Source organism: Bos taurus, chromosome 23 (genome assembly GCF_002263795.3).
Source record: "Bos taurus isolate L1 Dominette 01449 registration number 42190680 breed Hereford chromosome 23, ARS-UCD2.0, whole genome shotgun sequence".
Lineage (NCBI taxonomy): Eukaryota > Metazoa > Chordata > Mammalia > Artiodactyla > Bovidae > Bos > Bos taurus.
In genome coordinates, this window is record NC_037350.1 from 52,116,939 (window position 1) to 52,142,559 (window position 25,621).

General features: G+C 45.6%; 1 protein-coding gene across 10 annotated transcripts in view; it reads left to right on the forward strand.

Annotated features, from left to right (window-relative positions):
- EXOC2 (exocyst complex component 2) overlaps positions 1-25,621 on the forward strand; it is a 122,966-nt gene that overhangs the window by 69,867 nt on the left and 27,478 nt on the right. For 9 of the 10 annotated variants that reach the window (XR_814965.4, XR_003032016.2, XM_059880305.1 and 6 more), the window contains 10 exons: positions 1,974-2,039; positions 2,214-2,371; positions 2,732-2,853; positions 4,125-4,186; positions 9,355-9,435; positions 9,673-9,732; positions 10,424-10,485; positions 11,972-12,038; positions 14,689-14,805; positions 20,860-21,001. Coding sequence is in view for 8 of the 10 variants with exons in the window: in XM_059880305.1 (XP_059736288.1) it covers positions 1,974-2,039; positions 2,214-2,371; positions 2,732-2,853; positions 4,125-4,186; positions 9,355-9,435; positions 9,673-9,732; positions 10,424-10,485; positions 11,972-12,038; positions 14,689-14,805; positions 20,860-21,001 (937 nt within the window). In the remaining 2 variants the exon portion in view is untranslated. Of the gene's footprint in view, positions 1-1,973; positions 2,040-2,213; positions 2,372-2,731; positions 2,854-4,124; positions 4,187-9,354; positions 9,436-9,672; positions 9,733-10,423; positions 10,486-11,971; positions 12,039-14,688; positions 14,806-15,105; positions 18,449-20,859; positions 21,002-25,621 lie in introns of those variants that run through there. The other variant, XM_005223865.5, reaches the window with a different exon arrangement.

Genomic DNA, 25,621 nt, shown 5'->3' on the forward strand with positions numbered 1-25,621 from the left:
ACTGTTCTGCTCAGGCCTTCTGCAGACACCAAGAAGGCAATCTGAAATTCAGATTTGGAAAGCAGATCTTTCTGCGAGGAAAGATTTGGGCTGGAAATGTGAATTTGGAGCTGTGATCTTGTGACTTATAATGAGAAGTATGTACTTGATCTTCACTTCTGATATTGTGACTTCCTAAGTCACAGTGCAGGCATGTTAGTGAGTGTCTCATCTCCCCGCTGAGGCCAGGCTCGTTGTCCAGAGGACCAGCCGTGGGTTTAGAGGGTAGGAACTTTCAGTGCCACCCCAGAGAGAAGGGCTGGAGGCTGCGTTCAGTCGCCAGGGGTCTCGTCAGGTGCGTCTGCATGATGAAGCCTCAGTAGGAGCCCCGGGGACGGGGACACCTCGCCCTGGGCCTCTTGTCCTTCCAGATGGTCACTCCACCATGAGCTCCTCTGGTCACATCTCACCACAGCTCTGCATCACTTCAGTTGCTTCTCAAGTGTCTTAAAAATAAAGGGAGAAAAGCATCAGTTTCTGTAAATCTTGGTGTACAAAGAATTTTGAGTGTTGTTGGCCAAGAGACTTAGGAATTCGCTTGTTGAATTATTATCGTGATTTTTCATTCTTTCAAAAAAGCATCACTACAAAGAAAAAAACATTAAAAGTTGCACAAGAAGTGTGAGTTACTGCCAGAGAGGGGTGTGTGTCTGTGTGTGCCTGCCTTGTCCGTCAGGGTGTCTGACTCTTGGTGAAAACACCAGCATCCTTATCCTTGTCTTCCTCCTTCAGGTCAAAAGTGTTGATCATGTAGATGACTCTCCACAGTTTCTCTAGCTTATACCTAAAAAAATGACATTACCTGAAGTATTTTAAAATTACCTTGGTGTCAGTATCACAGTCATTTATAATGCAGTTATTCCTAACTTAAAGTTCTCCACCTAAATACACCAGTGTTTTACCTTTTAAGGTTATGGTGGTGAGTTTTTTTATGTCATTTCATGATGACTTGTTCCTTCGGAAAGTGTCCTAAGTTTGTCCTGCTAGGACATTCTATAGAATAATATTTGGTTGTAAGAAAATTTGATAATAAAAAGTTAACTGAAATCCAGTTGAACAGATTTCTCTCTTAATCAGTGTAAAGTGGTCTTCTACACATTGCTCTAAGGAGAAAGAGAAATCAGAGGAAAACATGACTCTGCAGTCAGTTCTAGAATACATTCCCTCCAAACTGGACTAAAATCCCTGGAAGAAGAGTGCTGATGCGTAATTTTTAAAAAATAAAATACCACCATTCACTCTTAACTCTCACAGTCGCGAATACTGTTGGGGGGAGTGTGGGGACAGGGTTTCCCAAGTGGTGCATTCGTAAAGAACCCGCCTGCCAATGCAGGAGATACCAGAGACGCAAGTTCAACCCCTGGGTCAGGAAGATCCCCTGGAGGAGGGCATGGCAACCCACTCCAATGTTCTTGCCTGGAGGATCCCATGGACAGAGGAGCCTGGTGGGCTACAGTCCATGGGGTCACAAAGAGTCGGACACGACTGAGCACACACACACACTGAGGGAGGCGGGCGGTGGACCCCCCCAGAGCTGCTCCTGCTCTCGTCTCTACACCCACTCCCGGGAAGTGGTGCTGGAGCAGCATTGTGGGCTGCATGCCTGTAGGTTTAACCGTAGAAAGTTGTAGACGAGAACGGCATGTGACATTCACCTACAGAAAGGATAGCTTCAGCTTCATACTTAGGTTTATTTATGGGAATTGTACTTAAAGCTTTTAGAAGATAAATAGCTTCTTGTTGGAATAATGAGGGTTTTCTAATTAGTCATCCCTTAATCAGAGACTTAGACTACTACTTATACGTTCCTTTTAATCACGTTATAACCATATTTCACGCTCTCTTTACATACAACAGCTAAGCATGTCTTATTTTTATGAACTATTTCTAGAGACAACTAATAGGTTTTTTGTTTTTTTATTTTCATTTTTCAGACTGCTGAGAAGTCAGGCCACATTGAGAGATCAAAGAATGTAAGGCAAAGACAAAATGATTTTAAGGTAAGTTAAGGATAAGTATGTAGACTCTTTCTTGGGGTAGGGCGTTCTCAAACAAAGTGACTGGAAGGCCTGATATACATTCAAGACATTCGTCTTGTGCAGGCTGACTCCCCCACTTGATTCAGTCAAGTTTGATGCCTTTTAATGCAGTTCTGCTTGTTCGTTAACATGTAGAAAATGATCCAGGAAGTCATGCAGTGTCTGGTGAAGCTGGTCCGTGGGGCCCTACTCCCACTCGGCGCGGCAGAGGGCAGCGGGCGACAGCTCGGAGGCTGGGAAGGGAAGGCTGAGCTCTCTGGACCGTGGCTGGCTCACGTCATCCAGACCCTCAGGTAAACGTGGGTGCATTCTCCAGAGAAGGGGCAAACATTTTTGTCTTTTTAGGGGAAAAAAAGACACACTCAGCAAAAGTTTTGCTCTGTCTTTTGTGTCCGCTGTTTGCTGTGTGTCATCTAATAACTCAGCTCCTAAGCCTTCCTGATGCTTGGGTCTGATGAGAGTGTCACCTCTGTCACTGTTTAACCAGTGTTACTGTGGCGTTACAATCCCTGTCATGGATTGTACAATCCTGTTTTCAGCATACAGTGGTAGCCTGTCAGTGCCGCCGTGGAGCGTGGTGGGACGCCAGAACGATGCTAGGGTCCACTCCAGGCCCCTGTGCTCACCTTCGTCTCACTGTGTTTGTTCCACAGGCTGACGTATGAGTCGCTGGCCGCCCTTGAGATCCCTAACGACTTGCTGCAGACCATCCAGGACCTCGTCCTGGATCTCCGCGTGCGCTGTGTGCTGGTCACACTGCAACACACAGCCGAAGGTCTGCGGAGAACCTGATGACGTTGGTTCAACAACATTATCCACACACGCCTCTCTGTCCAGTGTCCAAATCCTCAAAAACAAGAAAGATGCTCTTATAGAAATCTGAATATTTCAGATTATCTGTCGCTGTTCAATGTAGTTTTTGTTTTTTTTTTCTTTCAAATCCTGTTTACTTTGAGATGCCGGGCCATGCAGAAATTAAATGGATACTCTTGAAAAACACTTAAGGATATAAGACCATCCTTATGGAAAATGTCAAATGGAAAAAGTAGACTATAAAATGTGTATAAAGTATGAACTTAATTTGGAGAATATACATGTATATTTAAAATTTTTGATTTAGAAACATCAGCATTAAGTCAGAAGAAAGACTTAAGTTTCTCTTAGCAGCAGAAGCTACAGGCGATGCTCATTTTCTTAATACTTTTAGAGTTTTCAGGGTTTTTGCATATAGTCATAGACAAGAAAGATTATCTTTACGGAGCAGCCTTTTGGGTGTGACGTGTTTCAGAAACAGTTGAGAATGTTGTTAGGAACGGCGCAGGCCGCTAGTGTCTTCCTTGGGACTTTGTCGTAGGCCGGCCATGTCTGCGTAAAACTGGCTCCTGCCCCTGGTGAGGAGCTGCGCCCTTAAGTGTGCCCAGGTCTGTTCCTCCCGCCGTGGGCATCGCGCTTTTGTTGTTGGTAACGTGCAGGACAGAGAGAGTCCACACTGGTTGTTAGAAATCTCGGGGGAAGTGCCTTGTGTCTTATACTGTACCTGTTGAATATTACCAGGAGTGCTGAGTAAGTGTGAAGTTGTCAGTGAACCTGGCCTGGCATTCTTCATATTGGGCTGCATAGTAGGCAGTTTTATTTACATTAATGTTTTATTAGAAAAATCCACTGAGTAACACACATTTAAATCCTTGAGTCATCCAGAATTAGGTGTGTGTTAGTCATTCAGTCGTGTCCGATTCTTCGTGACCCCATGAGCTGTAGCCCACCAGGCTCCTCTGACTATGGAATTTTCCAGGCATGAACGCTAGAGTAGGTAGCCATTTCCTTCTCCAGGGGATCCTTCCCAACTCAGGGATTGAACCCACTTCTCCTGCATTGGCAGGGGAAGTCTTTACTGTCTGAGCCAAGGAAGCCTATCCCTGTTTTCACTAATTTTTTGTGAACTTATATAAAAAAATTAAAAACCATAACCTTTATGGATTTTTATGTCTCTGAAGTTGAGTGAAATAACCATAGTAAGATGTGCTTGTGTACTTGTGTTCACTGCAGACATAAAGAGATTGGCTGAAAAGGAAGATTGGGTTGTCGACAGCGAAGGCCTGACGTCTCTAGTAAGTTTAAATTCCTCTAGACATTAGTGTCTGTTACATTCAGAATAATTGATTTATTATGATGATAATGAGTGAGTGCACTGCTGCAACCCTAAAAATTTTCTGGAAATGGAAAAGCAAACTTCTTAAAGTTTTCCTTCTCATAGTCATTTTTGGTTAACACTAACCACATATGCTTAAAAATTAGTAAAACAGTGGACCACCTTTAGAGTGATCATGCTTCATCCTGTAACTCCTGTTTGTTTGTGTTAACATTTTTTAATGTAATTCTAAGCTTCCCAACAACTTGAATTTTTCAGAACAACAGGATAGAAAAAAACAAAATGTTGTTGCTATACCCTAAGGCAAAACAGAGGACAATGAGAATTTCTCCAGATACACACAGAGTTGGGTGGGCGGTTAAAACATAGTCTCTCACTCTAGCACTGTCATCTTTTCAGAGGGGACTTTGAGGTTTTTCAGAGTCCCCTTGAAATTAAGGTCAGGGTTCGTGAGTTGTGTGTCTTCAAGTCTGTCTCATGGATCCCACAACAGCCCTATAGGTGGGTTTTCAGTTCAGTTCAGTCGCTCAGTTGTGTCCCACTCTTTGTGACCCCATGAATTGCAGCACGCCAGGCCTCCCTGTCCATCATCAACTCCCGGAGTTCACTCCAACTCATGTCCATCATGTCGGTGATGCCATCCAGCCAGCTCATCCTCTGTCGTCCCTTTCTCCTCCTGCCCCCAGTCCCTCCCAGCATCAGGGTCTTTTCCAATGAGCCAACTCTTCGCGTGAGGTGGCCAAAGTATTGGAGTTTCAGCTTTAGCATCAGTCCTTCCAAAGAACACCCAGGACTGATCTGCTTTAGGATGGACTGGTTGGATCTCCTTGCAGTCCAAGGGACTCTCAAGAGTCTTCTCCAACACCACGGTTCAAAAGCATCAATTCTTTGGCGGTCAGCTTTCTTCACAGTCCAACTCTCACATCTATACATGACCACAGGAAAAACCATAGCCTTGACTAGACGGACCTTTGTTGGCAAAGTAATGTCTCTGCTTTTCAATACGCTATCTAGGTTGGTCATAACTTTCCTTCCAAGGAGTAAGTGTCTTTTAATTTCATGGCTGCAGTCACCATCTGCAGTGAATTTTGGAGCCCCCAAAAATAAAGTCTGACACTGTTTCCATTGTTTCCCCATCTACTTCCCATGAAGTGATGGGACCAGATGCCATGATCTTAGTTTTCTGAATGTTGAGCTTTAAGCCAACTTTTTCACTCTCCTCTTTCACTTTCATCAAGAGGCTCTTTAGCTCCTCTTCACTTTCTGCCACAAGGATGGTGTTATCTGCATATCTGAGGTTGTTGATATTTCTCCCAGTAGTCTTGATTCCAGCTTGTGCTTCTTCCAGCCCAGCGTTTCTCAGGTGGGTTTTAGGCAAGGTTAAACATGCAGTGGCTTAAACAAGGGGGCATGTCCTTTTTCTCTCGCACTGAAGAGGTTGGGACTGGTGTGGCAGCTGCAGCATGCAATGCAGGCAGGGTCCAGGGCTCCTCTGACCTCTGCTTTGTGATCCTTAGTGTGGCTTCTTTCTCAGGATACCTCATGGTCACAGGGTGGCAACTGCAATTCCAGCCATCACATTAGGCCTTATTCCTGTCCACAGGGAAGTCCAGCATTTTCCCAGAAGCCACAACTGACAGCTCTGTTCACATCTAATTGGCCAGAATTTATCCACATGCCCACCACTATCTGCAACAGATGTGGGGAAAATCCAGTTTTTGAGCCGAGCACACTGCTTGTCCAGGCGCTTGTCTTGCCTCAGGGGACAGGGGCACTAGAATAAAGTGGTCTGCCTCGCCCGCACTAACAGGGTGGTGGGCTGCCCTTGTTGAGGGGAGCCGTCCCCTGTAACGCTTCTTCACGCCCTTGAATTTTTGTGTGTGCTTGTCCACAGTCTTTCTCTGACAGTTGAGGAATTTTTGACAAGCTGAAATTCTTTCCTTCTTTTCAAAATTCTCTTTTAAGTTAATACAAAGATATGCAAGTGTGTGTGTGGAATACCACATGCTTCTGAATTTTTGTAAATTAAATCAGGCTGAAATTAGGAAATTTATTTTTAATAACTCTGTTACAATTATATTTTAAAGGATTTTAAAAAATTTTTGTTTTATTTGGTTTATTTTTCATATATTTGTGTTTAAATACAAACTCTCCTATAACTAAATATTTAGAAGGAGGAGGTATGGAACGACCGTGTACCATTCAAACTGCATGCAGCCACTTGGCACATAGCTTCAGACTCTGCAACTCAAAAGAAAAATAACTCAACTTTTTATGTTGCCTACATGTTGAAATAATACTTTGATATATTGCATGTTATAAATTAAAATTTCTTTCACTTTCCATATTGTGGTTCCTGGAAGCTAAAATATTTCACCCACAGCGTGTGTCTGGCTGGCCGCTGTGCTTGTGTCGGGCATGGTGAGGAGGCGGCGCTGCATGGCTTCAGCATCTGACCTGGCTCTCCTTGCTGTCTCAGTATGGTGCATCTTCCGAAGCTACTTAACCTCTCCGCCTCTAGTTAAAGAAGCAGGAGAACGTTTGTTCACTGTATTGTTGGTTAGAATTAAACAAGATGCTATAGAAAAACGCTGTAACCCACAAAGCTTTACACATATACAGAGGATTTTAGTTTATTACCACTGTAATAAAAGTACCCTACATTTACATGAAGCCTTACTGTTATCAAAGCTCCTCCTATACTCCTGTCCTTCCTAGTTATCACAGCGAGCCTGGTTGGCAGGCCACAGACACATCACTGGACCAGCCCCTCTGAATACCTGCCTGGAATGACACAAGCCAGGGCAGAGCAGATAGTGCCGGCCTGACCCTGGGTCCTGGTTCCGGTTTCAGATCATCTTGTACAAAGAAAAAGATGTATGTTCATTTTGAGAAAACACAGCATCTGCTTTCAGGGATTTATGTTCATTTAAAAAAAGAAAAGTCTGACAGAAATCAAACAAGTTAGTCATAAAATAGGTATTGGCCTCAGGCCCTTCTGCCGGTCAGTGTCCCTCGTACACACGTGTAGTGAGTGTGGTGGGTGCACACCTGGGTCCACAGTGTGTGCAGAGTTGGCCACGTCTGAGGTTGTTTGTAGACAACGAATCCCCTGGAAGGTCCTCTGAGATGGTGACTGTAGAGACTTGTTCCTAGTCAAGTTAAACTATAATGTGGTAAGAAACTGTAACCGTAGAATCGCTGATTTCATGTCTCATGACACACAAGCCAGAGATCTAAACCACTCATGGTGATTTGGCGCCAGCCAGCATGTCTCATGACCGTTGTTGAAGAAGCGTGCTCACCCCATCAGCCTGCCTGAGCTGGGCGGCTATCAGCCCAGGGCACAGACTTCCCGGGATAAAAGATGAAACCAGGCTCGGGGCCACATACAGGGTCCAGTCCTGAGTGTTGACCTGTAGTACATCTGGAGTTCTCAGGTTTGAACAGAGAGTCAGTTGTTTCAAAGGCTGTTACACACAGGACTTTGTTGTCTTAGCATTTTGTAGTACTGATCCCATTTTTTGACATGAGGCTGTTTTGCTTTCCCTGTGAGTCCTTATCGAGTTAAGAAAATGCACACAAGCTTTGCCCCATGCCTGTGCCTGAAACACTTGCTGGAGAGCATCCTGTTTTCTACAAGTGCTGAAAATGTTTTCTGCCTTCTTTCAGTTTGGATAATTCTGAGAATTTTCTTCTTTCAGAATAACTGGAATGATACCATGACAACTTACAATGTGCTAACTCGGGTGATTCCCTGACACAATGCAGAGGCGGTGCCTTTTCTTTCTTTTCAGAAAAAAAGAAGTAGCAGCCGTGTAGACTCACCTGATCCCGTGCCTTCTGGCCCTGAGGCTCTCTGCTCACTTTCTGACCCTAACCCTGACCCTAGTGCAGGAAAGCAGCATTGAACTGCCCGCCGTTGAAATTTGGGGTTGAGCTCCCAGTGTTATTGTGGTAACATCTTAGATCTTCCTGCCTTCTGGGGCAGGTAGGCGGGTTCATCAAGGCTGATCTAAGAGGCTTTTCACTCTTTAAATACTTGGTGTGGGTGGCATTCCATTCTGTATCCACCCCCAACCTTCTGTTTTCACTTGGACTTTGGCATGTTCTCTCTGGTGCCCTCTGGTGGCTCCAAAGTGCAGTATTAAAATGACATCAAGTTGAGGTACCGTTAGCTTTTCTTAGGCTTGGATTCCTTCTTGTGAGAGAGCATGAACTTGTGTTTCTTTGGTTTGTATACGATGTCTCCTTTTTCTGTTCAGTTTCCCCCCACGTTGTTAATAACCCAAGCGTGTGTGGAGGAGAGTTCTGCCTGCAGGTTCTGCACGGGGCTGTCCACACAGGCTCTGCTGCCCCCCCCCCCCCCCCCCCCCCCCCCCCCGCCTCTGTCCATGCCCCGCCCCCCCCCCCGCCCGCCCCCCCCTCCCCCCGCCTCTGTCCATGCCCCTGCCCTTCAGGCCTCGCTGTCCCAGGGGCTTCTCCTGCCGCGACAGATCCCTTCGTTTATCTTCCTCTGAGGGCCCCGTCCTTCTCTCCATTGCATCTACTGTTTTATTTCTGTGCCTTTTTTGTAAAAAGTGACAGTTTTGATTCCACTCCAGAATGTACAAGTAACAGGAATGCGTGCTGCTGTCCCCTGAAGTGGACTCGCACAGAGGGAACCCGTAGGAGCAGCTGGGGCTTGTTCAGACTCATCTCAAAGGAGATATTTTCAAGTTTCATTTTCTGACTTGATGGACACAGAAGGTGACTGTAGAGACGGTACTGAATGGCAGGTGCCAGCCCTCCTCCGGTCATGGTTGCCGGCACCTCATGTTGATGGGTCCAGAGATGAGCAAGGCCTGGGGCTCACGCTTCTCCCCGAATGTGTCACGGCTGTGCTTCATTCTGGCCCCTGCCCTCTTCCAGAAGAGAAGGTTGGAGAAGAGTTCTTGCTTTACCTGACTTGTGTTCTAGTTGAGTTAGACGTCCTCTCCACTGCTGGGAGTCACTGTCTGTCAACACCCGGTGCAGACTGCGCTGGCCCAGGTGGCCGGGACACCGCATGTGGCCCTGTCCTCTCTGCGCACCTGGAAGCTGGGTGTCGGGGCCACGTGCCCAGGCCTGTCTGCTCTGTCTCCGCAGCCCTGCCGGTTTGAGCGCTGCGTGGTGCTGTCCCTGCAGTCGTTGCGTGGTGTCCTGGAGTGCAAGCCCGGAGAGGCCAGCGTGAGTGTCGGGGGGCAGCTCCTGGGCAGGGGGCGCCCAGGATACGGGTTTGGGTCATTGCAGCACCAGAACTGCCGCCCTGTCACTCGGCTTGAGGCCGGCTCTCTGTCTGCGTCCCCTTTCAGAATCGGGTTACCCACCCTGGATGCCCTTGTCCATATGTTCACTGTTTACATCAAGCTCCATGAACAAAAGGTTTTTTTAGCTAAGTACAAAAATTCTCATTCCTCCTTACAGGTCTTCCAGCACCCTAAAACCCAGGAGGAGGTTTGCCAACTGAGCATCAATATCATGCAGGTACTTTGTAGAAGCAGTGGAGACTTGAGACAGTGCAGACCGTTGGTCTCCCTCCTGTTTATAATCAGTGTAGAGCAGATGCTGACAATTGTATGTGTCCTTTTGCATTTTGTGTGAGTCCATAATAGTTTATGGTAGGTAAGTTCAAGGCAAGAATAGTTGCAGCTTGCTTAGCAGTACCTCCCCCAGTAACTCATTGTTATTATGCTGCCTGTTCTGTGTTCTCGTGGGACTTTGTACATGTATATTTGTATATGTCTGTGTATATATATATATGTTTCTGCTGGAGCACAGATTAAATGACAGTGATGTACATTTTATCTAGAGCCCCAAGTTCCTTGGGGCCAGTGCTTTGTGGGCACATATACACAGTTGAACACATGAGTGAGAGGAAGGAAATAAAATATATTCATCAACTTAACAGTGGGGTCAAAACATAGGTGCTGTTTTTTTTAATCACTTAGCATTATATATGGGGACATGTACTCCCAGTGCTTATGCTCTTAAATGTGCATGTGTAGATACGCCCTGTATATGGGGTGCAGTTTATCCCTAACAAGGCATATATACATATATACCACTTGCAAGGCATACACTGTATTTCTGGTTACTTATGGAAAATTATCTTTGCTGTCCAGACAGATGAGCATCTGAGGGTTCCTGTCACTGAAATGTCCCATTTTTGACTTAGGTTTTTATATACTGTCTGGAACAGTTGAGCACCAAGCCTGATGCCGATGTAGACACTGCACAGTAAGTAGAGCTGCGATCAGCCTCGCTGGAGCGTCTGTGCAGACTGAAAACACAGCCTCCCGTTCCGTGTTTGGTCTTGTATCCTGAGACTCACAATACGAGAGCGCGTGCTCATGTGAATCCCATGTTTCTGTATTTGGCCTCTATTCTTCCCACAGTTTCTTCATCTTCTGAACTTGTCTCAGCTTTACTAGAGGCACTTTGAGCAAACTGAGTACGTGGTTAGCTCCCTAACTGTCCAGAGGAGCAGGGTTTGTAATAATAGAGGGAAAATGCACAACTCCTCGTCGTTGGCAGCCATGTGGTTCTGTGTTGGGCGTTGTCCCAGCTGCTGTTAGAGGCCCGCAGTGTGTGGGTGGAGTGATGTCCCGGCCGGCTTAGTTACCTGAGCCCAGAGCGCACACCTAAGTCCTGACATTTCCAGATCCGAGAGATCGTTCTGTCATCGTACTGCTCCCTGGGGTTGTTGAAACTTCGTCTTTCTGAATATTTGGCACATGGGACTTACTGTACCTGAGGTTTCTGCTTGCACACAAATAATACTGAAATAAATGCCTCTTAATTAAAGCTGTAATCTAACTGACAGCTGGAGATTTTCTCATATTTGTCTGGTTTTTGCCTCTCACTGTATAAGACATTTATTCCTCTGAAGCCTAATAAATATCCAGTTCTGGTTTGTCTTTGATTTTTTATGTTTAGCACATTCATTTACCAGGAATTTATATTGTTAGCAGTTTCCTGATATTTTTGATTAAATAAGTCTTGTTTTGTTACGATTTCTGTTCCACACGTCATTGAATTGTAGTAGTGAAGGTATTTCTGAACTTTTTCTGCTCTATTTACTCAGATGTTTCCTATCAGTTTATATTGTTTTAATTATCATTATTTTAACTTCTTTCAGATTGCTATCCTTTTATTGCTTTTTCTATTTTAAAATATTATTTGATATCTTTTTCATCTTCCATATGAATTCTAAAATCAGTTGGTCAGATTTAAAGAAAGAGAGCCTGCTGAGGTGTTACTTGTCACCTGCCGTGTCTTGTAAATTTACTGGTAGCTCTTTGGTGTCTCCTCCCCTGCATTTCTGTGTATCTGGTCACTTGTGGGTTAGTAACTAATTTCCTAACTCAGCTCTCCTGTTAGTCATTTACTGTGAACATGAGCTTGAACAAATTCCCTTTAGATTGTGATGGGCAAAAACATTTCAATTATGAGAGTCTATACCTAGAAATTAAATTATTGGGAAGACCCCACAAACACATTTTATATGGCCCATGTTAACAGATAGTTCACAGTTTCTACTTCGAGCTGTTAGGTATTAAATATTAAAAAGCAGAAAGTTATATGATTTTTGACCAAAAGATTTTAAAGTCAAATTTACATAGGTTTTATGGAATTTTTTACTGAGGTATAATTGACATTATATTAATGTTTTTAATTTTAGTGCTTTAACTATAACTGTTCTCTTCCTTACTTCTCTATTCAGTCTCTCCGTTGATGTTTCTTCTCCTGATTTGTTTGGAAGTATCCATGAAGACTTCAGTCTGACTTCTGTAAGTGAGATTGTAAAGAGATGATAAATAGAAAGTGAAGCATGTCATTGGACACTGCACAATGGCTGCGCATAGCTCAGCCTGAAAGTCCTTTGTTGCTGCGTTATTGCTGTGGTCTAGTGGGCTGTTGGCCCCCCGGAGAGAAGTCCAGGTACAGATTTGTAGATCAGCAGTGTGAGGCCTGGGATGGGATGAGGGTATGAGGGACAATCCTAGTGGCTGGAGAGGAGACCACATATATAGAAATCCTATTGGGGTTCAGGATTCAAGGGGAGGCCTGAAGAGAGAGCCTGGGAGCTCCAGAGAAGGAAACATCAGAGAGGAAGAAATCCAGATGGAAAAGCAGACTGCTGGAGTGCCTGCGGGTCAGACGGAAGCCAGGGCTCGTGGGGGTGTGTGGACGGCTGTGGGGCACTGCCTACACTGGGTCAGGGGTGAGTGGAGGCCGTCTGTTGAGTTCAGACGATGCTTCCACTATGAACATGAAGAGAAGGCTGGAGAAGCACATGCCGAGACAGTGTCCTTCTCTGTGGAGAGGAGCGCTGCCCCTTTCCTGGTCGGTGGGACAGGCCCTGTTGGCACACGACAGTCTTCCCAGCACGGAGGCGGCTGCCGCGTGCTCGGCATCTTCCTTCTCGGGCTGACACCGCCCGCTGGGCCTGGTTCTCCTCAGAGCCTGGACCCTACCTCGAACCACGCCTTAGCCTCCATCTGCCTGCTCTCAGCCAGAAGCCTGAGTGAGTCACACTGTCTCCTGTCCCCCTCTCCTGAGATTGTCCCAGATTTGGTGCCAAGCTCAGTCCCTGTGCTTTTCTCCACTAGATGATACTGCATTAGATTTGGCCCTGGGGATTCAGGTCTTTGTAGGGTCTTGTTCTGGTTCTCAGCGAGGGCAGCGTGGGAAGAAAGGGGGCTCATCCCTGGTCCTCTTCTGGCTGCCGTTCACTGACTGAAGGGCTTCAGGCACCATGGAGAGTGGCCTGATGCCTGCATCACAGAGATGCTGCGGAGGGCCAGGACGGTGCCTGAGGCCGTGGAGTCCTCGGTCTGCAGATCCTGCCGTGGATGGGCCACAGAAGAGGGCAGAGGATACGCGGCAGGCTGGAGCAGGCCACTGGCAGGCGGGGCAGGGGGAGGGTGCTTGGCGGCCAGCTCCCCAGGAAAGGCGAGTAAGGATGGACTGTGGGCCTGGGAGACCAGCGGAGATCAGATTGGCTGCAGAGGAGTCACGTGACTGCGTCCCAAGTGCCTTACAAGGGCCATATGGTAGCAGCAGGGGGCGCAGGCAGGGGTCCAGCCTCCCCCAGCCTCGCCTGTCACCCCCGGTCTCACGGTGCCCATCTCACGAGGTTTGAAGGTGGAGCATGGAGTAGGGTAGATTACAGCCCATTTTCCTTATTTTAGCCTCCACTTCTCATCCATAGAGTCATCCAGGCCGTTTCATTGCTTTAAAAGCACCGTAATAATTCTGGGCCTTTTAATTACATTTTTTGATGACCACAAAAGACAGGTAGATCACACTGTGCCAGAACTAAAGAATAAAATTTTAAATAAAGACCTAGCAATGTACACACTGTGAAGACACTGAATGGGATTCTTGGGTGATGTGGGCCCAGCCAGGGTGGCCCTGTGGTCTGCACACCTGCCTTTCTGTCACTGACCTCAGTCACTGATAAGTGCACCACAGCGAGCCCAAGACGGGCGGGAGTGTCTCCTGGGGAGGATCTCTGCCCTCGAGTTCAGTCAGGATCTAAACCGAGGCCTCAGATTAGTCACACTTGTTCTGGAGAAACCCTCCCCTGAGGAGATGGGACAGAGCTGTTCCTAGAACTTTCCTTACAAGCCAGTTCTTCTGAACTCTACGAAGAGGACTGATTCGTCAGCCTGGGAGTCTGGTCACTTTGATGTGAAATCACCATGAGCAGCCAGAAGCCTGGGGGTGTAGCATGGCCCTCTCCGTGCCTGACTGGGCGGGCGCCCGGCTCTGTCCCCTCGCTCCCCCCAAGAGGGAGACTCCATGAGGAGGGCTGCAACAGCCTCGTGACTGAGGGAGCCATTACAGTTTTCTTCCAAGTTATGAAAAATTTAGAAGTTATTTTCCAAGAGTTTCACCGTTTTTTGGCACTTATTTTTAATACTCATTTTTATAGCTATTTTGGGTGCAAAACATGTAGAATAAACAGCAAAGTAGAACCCTTTCCTAAGAACTGCTGCTGCTGCTAAGTCGCTTCAGTCGTGTCCGACTCTGTGTGACCCCAGAGACGGCAGCCCACCAGGCTCCCCCACCCCTGGGATTCTCCAGGCAAGAGCACTGGAGTGGGCTGCCGTTTCCTCCCCCACCTAAGAGCAGCATCTGGCCCCACCTCACTGGTTACCTGTGCTCCGTCCGTCTGCTTTCCATACAGCTGTTAGAGTTCCAAAGGAATTTGAGGTAAACGTGGTTTGACTCTTCAGTGTATTAGGCGGTTGGTTAGTAGAATTACAGATTTGTATTATGTTTCTCTGTTACTGGAAAGAAGGAACCAAGATAAAGTGCTGAATATTGATATGAAACATGAAGAGATTGGAATTAGCAAGTGGGAAATGTTATCTGTTAGACTTTCAATTTGTTACTAGAAATGTAATTTTTAAAATTTTGTTTTGGTTTTAGGAACAGCGACTTTTGATAGTCCTAAGTAATTGCTGCTACCTAGAACGTCACACCTTCCTAAACATAGCAGAACATTTTGAAAAACACAACTTCCAGGGAATAGAAAAAATAACACAGGTCAGTGGTCTTCACACCGGCTTAGTTTCAGCTGTTTTCCCGGTGCCACCCCCTGCTCCTCCCACCCCGCTCGCCCCGCCCCTGCTCCTCCCACCCCGCTCGCCCCGCCCCCTGCTCCTCCACCCTCACTTCCCGGTCCCATCTCCTCACAGCTCACCTGGAGTTAATGCTCTTCTCTTTCTCTGGAGCAAAGTCCTTGCAGGGGTAGAGCTGGCATATTACCCACCCAGGCTTCCCAAAAGTGAGGGAAGGAAAGGAGAGAAAGGCTTCCAGAGGCATCTCAGATGCGGCTCCTTTCAGGTTAGAGCTGTCACCAGCCAACATCAAGCCCCAAGCCTGCACAGTCTCCTCTCCTTCCTCTCTCCTGCTCCGGGGACCACAGCAGAGCTTCTGCGTGCCTGCCGAAGTATTTGCACGGGTGCGGTGCAGACACACACACGTGTGCACACACATGCACGCAGGCACAGCTCTAGGTTGCTTTGTCTTTGCTGAAAAACACACCCCTTCCCCTCTCCAGTCCTGCATGTGGAGAATTGGACAAAAATGAGTCCTGCATAAATAAATAATTGGAGTGTTTTTTTGTTTTTTTTTTTTAATGATGTTGCACTTTGGTGTTTATATTTTTCAAGTAATCAGAAAAGAAAAAGATGAAGTAATCTTGTTATTATTAAAGGTTGCTTGGTTCCTGGGCAAAGGTTTATCAGATTTCTAAGTAAAGCAAGCTAGAACCACTTTTTTTTTTAATGTCAGTGCAGTTCTCTTAGTGCAAAGAATAAGATAGTGATCTTGTTAATCTTACAATCAAAAAGTGCTCTGGATAGATTGCATACTTTTTACAAATGATGGTTCCAGTTCATGAACTTGATTGGGATTTTTTTTAAAGATTGAAAATGTCAGAGTGGGTGGCTATGTCTTGTTTTCCTGCCTTTTCGTAAAGATTAATCATCCTGATGAGAAATGTTGTGACTTAAGGGCCAAATGTCGAGTTTATTTCCAGAAATTTTTGGTTGAGAATTGCAAGGTGTTCTCTTGCAGTAAAAAGTTAGTATTTGTAGAAAGTGGGCATTTTGTTTTTATGCAGTAATAATAATGACACTAACATTAGTATTGGAGAAGTCTTTTATTATTTTAAAAATACATGAAATGATTAGGAATTGCATATAAAAGCAGGGAAAGATTTCAGATCAGTCGCTCAGTCGTGTTTGACTCTTTGCAACCCCATGGACTGCAGCACACCAGGCCTCCTTGTCCATCACCAACTCTTGGAGTTTACTCAAACTCATGTCCATTGAGTCGGTGATGGCATCCAACTATCTCATCCTCTGTCGTCCCCTTCTCCCCCCACCTTCAATCTTTCCCAGCATCAGGGTCTTTTCAAATGCATCAGTATTTGAAAAGAGTATTGGAGTTTCAGCTTCAACATGAGTCCTTCCAATGAACACCCAGAACTGATCTCCTTTAGGATGGACTGGTTGGATCTCCTTGCAGTCCAAGGGACTTTCAAGAGTCTTTTCCAACACCACAGTTCAAAAGCATTAATTCTTCGGTGCTTAGCTTTCTTTATAGTCCAACTCTCTCATCCATACATGACTACTGGAAAAACCATAGCCTTGACTAGATGGACCTTTGTTGGCAAAGTAATGTCTCTGGTTTTTAATATGCTGTCTAGGTTGGTCATAACTTTCCTTCCAAGGAGTAAGCGTCTTTTAATTTCATGGCTGCAGTCAACATCTGCAGTGATTTTGGAGCCCCCCAAAATAGTGTCAGCCACTGTTTCCCCATCTATTTGCCATGAAGTGATGGGACCAGATGCCATGATCTTAGTTTTCTGAATGTTGAACTTTAAGCCAGCTTTCCTCTTTGACCTTCATCAAGAGGCTCTTTAGTTCTTCACTTTCTGCCATAAGGGTGGTGTCATCTGCATATCTGAGGTTATTGATATTTCTCCCAGCAATCTTGATTTCAGCTTGTGCTTCCTCCAGCCCAGCGTTTCTCATGATGTACTCTGCATATAAGTTAAATAAGCAGGGTGACAATATACAGCCTTGACGTACTCAGTTCTAACTGTTGCTTCCTGACCTGCATACAGGTTTCTCAAGAGGCAGGTCAGTTGGTCTAGTATTCCCATCTCTTTCAGAATTTTCCACAGTTTATTGTGATCCACACAGTCAAAGGCTTTGGCATAGTCAATAAAGCAGAAATAAACGTTTTTCTGGAACTCTCTTGCTTTTTTCGATGATCCAGCGGATGTTGGCAATTTGATCTCTGTTTCCTCTGCCTTTTCTAAAACCAGCTTGAACATCTGGAAGTTCACGGTTCAAGTATTGCTGAAGCCTGGCTTGGAGAATTTTGAGCCTTTCTTATACTTAGAGATTTTCTGTTAGAGTCAGCCTGTGTCAGTAAGAAGCAGAATGAGACTGACCGTGTCCTTCCACGTCTTTGTCCAGGCTCTTGTGTTCTGAAACTAAGGTGATTTGAGGATCTGGGGGGTGCTATTTGTGGCACTCAGAATTTGGGATTGAATATTTTGAAAGCTTTCAACTAAGCATTAAAGGAATAGACAGTAAACTAGATTTATAGTCTCTGTGCTGTTTCTGTTTTTTATGAGTGAATTCCTTAATTTCATGATGACAATGAAGTAAAATATATTTCTTGCATTAAGGTAAAACTGCCAGCTGCCCCTGTTTTTCATGGTTCCCTTCTCAGGTAACGTAACTCTGGAGGCCCAGATCCCAAAGCAGTCCGGGGCATTCAGATCCCCTGAACACTGGTCACCCATGCTCTGCTCTGCTGTCAGAGGGAAGGCTGCCTCAGAGCTGCTGCTGGGCGTCTTCACCCCTTGGACCCCACCTCTCACAGGTCTCCCCCGAGCTGTGCTTGGGGACTTGGCGAAAGTTTCTCCAGGCATAGTTCCTTCTGTATTCTGTTTCACGAAGACCTTCACTGGTCTTTTCAGTCCCCTTTATCTTGCTCTTCATCTGCAAGAGTAGAATTAATTTTTACATAAATAATCATGCTTGTTAGGAGTTTATTAAAATTTAATTATCATTCATCCTTTGGGGCTTGCTTCCCTGGTGGCTCAGACAGTAAAGAATCTGCCTGAAATGCAGGGGATACAGGCTGGATACCTGGATTGGGAAGATCCTCTGAAGAAGGGAATGGCAACCTTCTCCAGTATTCTTGCCTGAAGAATCCCATGGACAGAAGAGCCTGGTGAACCACAGTCCATGGGCTTGCAGAGTCGGACACGACCAAGCGACTCACTCACTTTTTCACTTTTCATTCTTTAAAACTAGAATGATTTTTTTACAGTTTTGTTTGATGAAAATAGCTCTCTGAAGTAATTAAGGAAAGTATTATTAACTCTGTTTTTCATGCAGAAAGATGCTCAGAGAGAGGGAGGTTAGCACAGCAGGCCTCCAGTTCACGTTTTCTCAGGCTAAGTCCAGAGTGCCTGTTGGTCTGGCATCATACATGCCCTAAAGTAAAGGACAAAATTGTTTTTTGGTTTTTTTTTTAATGACAAAATTGTTTCTATGAGAAGACACCAGAGGAATAGGATCTGACGCCGGTTGGTTAAATGTATATCATTTTGAACTTTATAAAGCAGCATTAAATAATAAACATGAAACTTGTCAGCATTTCCAAATCCTCTTTCTCTGCGAGACACTTGGTCCGAATGAGCCCCGTTGGAGGCCTTTGTTGGGCTGTGCTGTGGAGCCCTGCGCGCCTGTGCATTTCCACTTGCGGTGCCAGCGCCTCCCAGTCTCAAGTGTTGGAAACGTTTTTTTATTGTGCATTTTCTTTTTCTTATTATAAAAATGAGACCTCTGGACTTCCCTGGTGGTCCAGTTGTTAAGAACCCACCTGCCAGTGCAGGGACCCAGGTTCAGTCCCTGGTCTGGAACATTCCACATGCCGCAGGGCAGCTAAGCTCATGCCCCGGGGCTGCTGAGACTCTGGAGCCCATGCTGTGCAACACGAGGAGCTGCAGTGAGAAGCCCTTGCAGCACAACCAGAGACGGCCCCCCAACAGCAGAAAGCCAGCACAGCCAAAGCAAACGTTCTTTTTTTTTTTTTTTTAAATAAGACTTAATCATTTTTTAAAAGGAGAAATACTAAGAAATGTAAAAAAGGTTTTTTTTAATCACCTGTAATCCAGCAAAGATAAACACTGTCTTATTTTAGAATATATAGTAATTAGTATCTTACATAGACCTGTGTCTGTGTATGTCATTAAAATATGAAACAATTTTCTGAATTTAGTTTATAACGAATATAGCTCTTTCTCTTGGCTGTTCTGTTGGGAGCACTTCTCCATTTTTATAAATGTGAGTTTCATGGCTTTATAGTATTTGTTACTGTTGGATGTGCCATTGTATAATTCTTGTTTTCCCTTTTTCCTGCTGGGAACCTTCAGGTGGTTTTTGTGGCTGTCACTGAGAGGGAACGCTGGCCGCGTCACCCTCCTCCCTTCCTCACAGTAAATTCCTGGAAGTGAACTGCCGCTGCAGAGGCTCCCTCCCGGCAGACTCTGCCTGCCGGGCTGCTGTTCAGAAGCTGCGCCCTTGCGTTTGGCCATCACTGCCAATTAGTTCTCATTTGATAGGAAACATCCTCTTGTGGTGTTTTCTTTTGCATGTCTTTCCCTGCTTAGCAGGTTAACACTTTCTCATATGCTCATTGGCTAGAATGGTCTCTTTAAAGGGGCTCAGAGGCTGCAGGCCAGTCTCTGAGCCCTTTGAGAAGGGAAAACCAGAGCTGTATGGTTAATAAACTTTGGCTTATAATTTTATTAGTAGCTGTAATTACATAAACCCAAGGAATGACCTTTACATATATAAAAAGCTGGTGTACTCTGTGCCAGTCTTTTTAAAAGAATGATCTAATTTGCAGTTTGGATAGTTGCAGATTTTTGATCTACCCAAGAATGTTATAATAGCCATTAAAGTCTGGCATTAAATTATTTTTTTTAAAGTCGAATGCCTAGAGAGAAATGGATAGGATGGGGCCCCCACCCCCAACCTCTTCTATCTCCTGAGACATTCACAGGCCAAGGAGGGAAGGCTCTCTTTTCTAGACATGTATACTCATTTTTATGTATTTATTGCTTATTTGGCGGGGCCACATCTTAGTTGCAGCATGTGGAGTCTTTTAGTTTGGCATTCAATTCTTGAGTGATGTTTTCTGTGATGCCTGTAAATCTCTTTCCAATATTTCAGCGTGGAGATAGAGAAAGGACAGGTTTTGTTTTTTTTTAAGTCCAGGGAAGCTCCTTTACAGCAAACAGTTTTAAAGATTTTTGAGTCACTTGAACCATAGGCAATATATTTTACATATTTGATTATTTTTAGCATAATTGTATATAATTTTTTTTTGCTGTATTTATTCTAGTTAAAATTTTGTTGTTTTTTTAAAATACAACTGTCAAAGGTTACCCTCCATTTACAGTTAGTACAAAACAGTGGCCCTGCTCCTCGTCTTAGAGTCTTGCACAGTCCATCCTTGAGCCTCTTGAGCCTGTCTTACCCAGCAGTCTGCACCCCTGCCCACCGCTCCCCATAGTGGTTCTGATTATAGTTCAGTGAGTTTATTTCTATAGCGCTGGCTCAATTAAAAGTGCTCTTTCTGTCATCTTTGAAATGAAAATAACAGGGCTTTCTTTATGTTATTTTTTTCTTTCTCAGAAGTTTAATTTTTACTAATTATTCTTACCAAAAAAGGTTTTTAAATAGTAAACTAGAAAATTTAAGTTGGAAACATTAAAATAAAACCATGATTTTATGTTTCTGTAACTGTTTTGAGTGAGCTTCAGAGCGCAGTGTAGACAGTGGGTAAGCAGGGCGCCTGCCATGCTAGAGTGCTCTTTATCACCAGCGGCGAAGCAAAAGTCATGCCTTTTTGTGGGAAAGCCGGTAAGTACTGTTCAAACCTACTCAGCGTTTACTTACATTGTTTCACTGTTTTCTTCACCTGCGAGTAGACGCCGTGCGTGTTCCACTTGTGTGTGTGAGCAGGCGTGGCCTCACTGGGGTGCTCTCACTGTGCTCACAGGTGAGCATGGCCTCACTCAAAGATCTGGACCAGAGGCTGTTTGAAAGCTACATTGAGCTGAAGGCAGACCCCATCGTGGGCTCCTTGGAACCTGGCATTTACGCTGGCTACTTCGACTGGAGGGACTGCCTGCCCCCAACAGGTGGGTGGTTTCAGTTTACTGGTCTCCAGGTCCATGCATCCTGAGACGTGAATATAGATTTGCTTTTCTTGATACGTGCTTAAGATGCTTTTCTTTTTGTTCCCATTTTTTCCATATTTACTAAGGGATTGACTTGATTTTTAAATCTTTATTAACTTAAACCCACTTTTTGATAGTTTGGAGTTTAGGAGACTTTAAATTATTAGTGCTTAAAATGGCTTAGAGCTAATCTTAAATTCCAGAGGATAATTAATTACACCTCAGAGTATGTGATCATCTCAGTAACACACACTTGCTTCCTGGGGTGCTTCTTGCTTGCATAGAAGCAGTAGACTGAGTGAAGTTTTCTGCAGTCAGAAAACTGCAGGAAATTTACTTAAGACGTTTGATCGCTTCTACGTAAGACCCAGTTACAGTTGCCGAAGATATGAAAGATTCAAGGAGAGGGTATGGGAGTAAGAGCATCATAATTTAGCAGAGAAAATTCAGCTGCGGGAAGACGGCAGACAGTTCCAGTATTATCACTGTGACACCAAATAAATGTCACTTAGATCACTTGGTAATGTGTGTTTTAGAAATAACTTGCTCCTTGAAAGAAATACATTTTTGATTGATAGACACTTGTTTCTTTGTTTGAAGTACCATGGAATACATAAAGCCAGGCCACCTACTAACGTGTTGGTGTCGCCTGGTGTGAAAATGGTTCTGTTCTTATTAGACATCAGGTCTTTGGGGCGTGTGTGGCCGTACCCGCGACCTGCTGGAAAGTTGTGTTACCTTTATTCGTTCAACAGCGTGTTGTGATATCCTGTCGTTATTGTTGTGTGATGCTTTTATTAGATGGTGATAGCATCATTTATTCTTCAAACATGTTTTGTTTTTATTGTTACCGTTCATACTGTTGTTCAGTTGCTCAGTCGTGTCACTCTTTGCAACCCCATGGACTGCAGCACGCCAGGCCTCCCCGTCCCTCACTATCTTCTAGAGTTTACTCAGACTCACGTCCATCGGGTCGGTGATGCCCTCCAACCATCTCATCCTCTGTCGCCCTCTTCTCCTCCTGCCTTCAGTCTTTCCCAACATCAGGGTCTTTTCCAGTGAGTCAGCCCTTCACACCAGGTGGCCAGAGTATTGGAGCTTCAGCTTCAGTGTCAGTCCTTCCAATGAACATTCAGGGTTGATGTCCTTTGGGATTGACTTGTTTGATCTCCTTGCCATCCAAGGGACTCTCAAGAGTCTTCTCCAGCACCACAATTTGAAATCATCAAGTTGTTCATATTAGGGGTAATGATGCAATGATGCCGGAAGTATAAGCTAAGAATCAGAATCATTAAATTAGTAATGTTTATGTGATTGTAGCTATTTAATTCCTGAAGTCACCATCTATCATTATAGACGTTTGAGCCTTCTGCCTAAAGCAGATCATAGTTGATCTTTCTCCCCTAAGGGCATTCATTACCTTCCTCAATGCTCCTTCCTATAATACCTTCCTAAAGGTCCCAAATGTTGAAATTCCTAAAGTCACCTAGCTCAAGAGTTTTGAAAAAGATTGCAGATCGAAAGTTCCAGAGGCTATTCACAGATGACCTTGAGACCAGTGATCTACCCTGGGAATTAGGTTTGTTCATACATACATTCTTTTCTGTGTCCCGACTGGATGACAGCTCACATCCCAAATACATCCTTTTACAGTATGTCAGATCCTGTCAGAAACTTGCTTAAAATTTTTGTAGTGTCTTACAGTAAAATCTGCAACGCGGTTAGTACTGACCCTACACTCTACCCCATGGCCTCGCCAGCTGCCCATAGCACACAGGGAAGACTTCCCACGTCCTCCCTGCAGGATCTTCCCATTGCCCGTATGGTCAGGAGTCCTTTGTCCTCAGGCGTCTGCTTAAGTGTCAAGACTCCAGCCATCCACTCTGCACGTGTGATACGGCCAGTGGAGGGTGGGCGTGGTGCTTTAGATGGAACCTATGGGAATTATGCGTGTTTTATGTGCAAGATAATTATCTACGAGGGAGTATCCTGTCCATTGGTTCCAGCACTGCCCTTACGGTGGTGGAGCTTCTTACAGCCCGGTCCGTGAGCTCAGGGGTAGTGGTCAGTTACCCAGGGCAGTGGATGACATGCACCTTCAGTGTAAGCTGAGTTCCTGACTTCGTATGAGCACACCTAACTCCCTGGGTGGATCACTGGTCTCAAGGTTGTCTGTCAACAGCCTCTGGAGCTTTCGATCTGCAGTCTTTTTCAAAACCCTTGGGCTAGGTAACTTTGGAAATTTCAACATTTGGGAGCTTTAGGAAGGTAATATGGTGCATATGCCACATTTCATGTTACATCCCAGTAGCGATTCCGGCAGGGAAATGGGTGAAATTAGATTAGGAGTGATAATCAAGATCCTTGTCAGTTCAGGTGACATGTGCCCACTGTGCAGGTTTATTGGGACTTTGCAAATTCACAAACAAAATTTGGACCCTGCTGTACCAAATGCTTGTAACAACAGTTAACCAATCCCTGGTTCACAAATAAAAGAGTTGTTGTCCAGCAGGCCCTGCACACGTGCACACTCATGCACATGCTAGGTGTTTTACTCCTCACAGTTTCAGTCATTTGTGTGCCTGTAATGCATGTGCCTTGTGTACACTTACCTCTTAATACTTACTCATTTCAGTTCAGTTGCTCACTCGTGTCTGACTCTTTGCAACCCCATGAACCGCAGCACGCCAGGCCTCCCTGTCCATCACCAACTCCCGGAGTTCACCCGAACTCATGTCCATCGAGTTGGTGATAACCATCCAACCATCTCATCCTCTGTCGTCCCCTTCTCCTCCTGCCCTCAATCTCTCCCAGCATCAGGGTCTTTTCAAATGAGTCAGCCCTTTGCATCAGGTGGCCAAAGTATTGGAGTTTCTGCTTTAGCATCAGTTCTTCCAATGAATACCCAGGACAGATCTCCTCTAGGATGGACTGGTTGGATCTCCTTGCAGTCCAAGGGACTCTCAAGAGTCTTCTCCAACACCACAATTCTAAAGCATCAATTCTGCGCTCAGCTTTCTTTATAGTCCAACTCTCACATCCATACATGACTACTGGAAAAAACCATAGCCTTGACTAGATGGACCTTCATTGGCAAAGTGATGTCTTTGCTTTTTAATATGCTGTCTAGGTTGGTCATAACTTTCCTTCTGAGGAGTAAGCATCTTTTAATTTCATGGCTGCAGTCACCATCTGCAGTGATTTTGGAGCCCCCAAAAATAAAGTCAGCCACTGTTTACCCATCTATTTGCCATAAAGTGATGGGACTGGATGCCATGATCTTAGTTTTCTGAATGTTGAGCTTTAAGCCAATTTATTACAGTTTTCTAAATTTCAGCTGTCTTAAGACAAATCCTGGTTCCCTCTGGAGGATGGGGGAAGGTTGGCCAGGACCTCAGGCTCTGAACCCCCTGAGCTCCTGTCGCTCTGACTGCTCACAGCCCCACACATTCTACTTAACAGCTCAGCGTGAACTAGCTGTCTGGGCGGTGCCTCGGAGATTCCACCTGAGGCCCGCGTCCTCTCGTGTCTCTCACATCTCCAGCCATCCTGGGATCCATGGCCGTGCTGGCCTTGGTGCTCTGCGGAGTGCTTCCAGGCTGGTCCTGCTCCTGGGAGAGACGCCCCCCATGCCCTGCTGCCCTTCCCCTGTGGTGAGCGGGCCCCAGCCTCCTTCCCCTGCGGCCCCTGCACTGGGAGTGGCCCTCGACACCGGCTTCCCTGGGGTTGCCAGTCCCTGTTCAGACTCCGAGATTTCATCCACTCGAGCAAGCTGACTGTTGCCTCCAGCATCCACTCTGTGGCCTGACCTCCCTCCTCCAGGGACAGATGTCTCCCCCAGACTTTCCTGCACCCTCCTCACCCCTTGGGTCAGCTGCCAGGGTGCTGTTCCTCCTCAGGCCCTAGTTCTGCCCCCACCGTGCCCAGTTCCTGCAGGGCGCCCCGTGTCACCTCAGGGCCACACCGTCTTCCTGTCCCCAGCCCCTTGTTGGCAAAGCCCATCTGTCACCCCCTGCTTCAACCCTTCAGGCCTCCCCTCTCCCCAGGCTGAGACCTTCGCTCATGGGCACTGGTCCTGCTCGTCCTGCTCCTGGCTCCTCCCATGCCACCTCCAGGCAGCCAGGGCCTCTCCTGGTTCCCAGGGTCCACCTCCCCACCAAGCTCCAGTTGTGCAGTGGGAATTCATAGTTCACAGTCTGAGCGAACATGGGTCATGCCTCAGTTTATCTTTCCGTATTTGTTCTGTGGTTCGGCAGTGATTTTTCTCAGTTGCTTTTCGATAGGAAAGTAAATTGTGTGATGTTCTCATTTCCATTAATCTTCTTGTTCACTTTTTAATAAATAGTGCACAGTGGATATTGGTATTTGTTTAATTGAGGTGAGCGTTTTAGCACTTGTGCCCTGTGGAAGCTACGTGCAGTCCCTCAGTCATCAGTAATTGCATTTGATTTAAACACGAGTGTCAGGGATACCTGACGTGAGAGCATTTCTGTGTGGCGTCTCTGTGCACAATATAACGTGCTGTTCAGGGACAGTTGAGGTGCATCTTGCTCAGTCCTTGTGAGGACTCAAGAGGGCGAG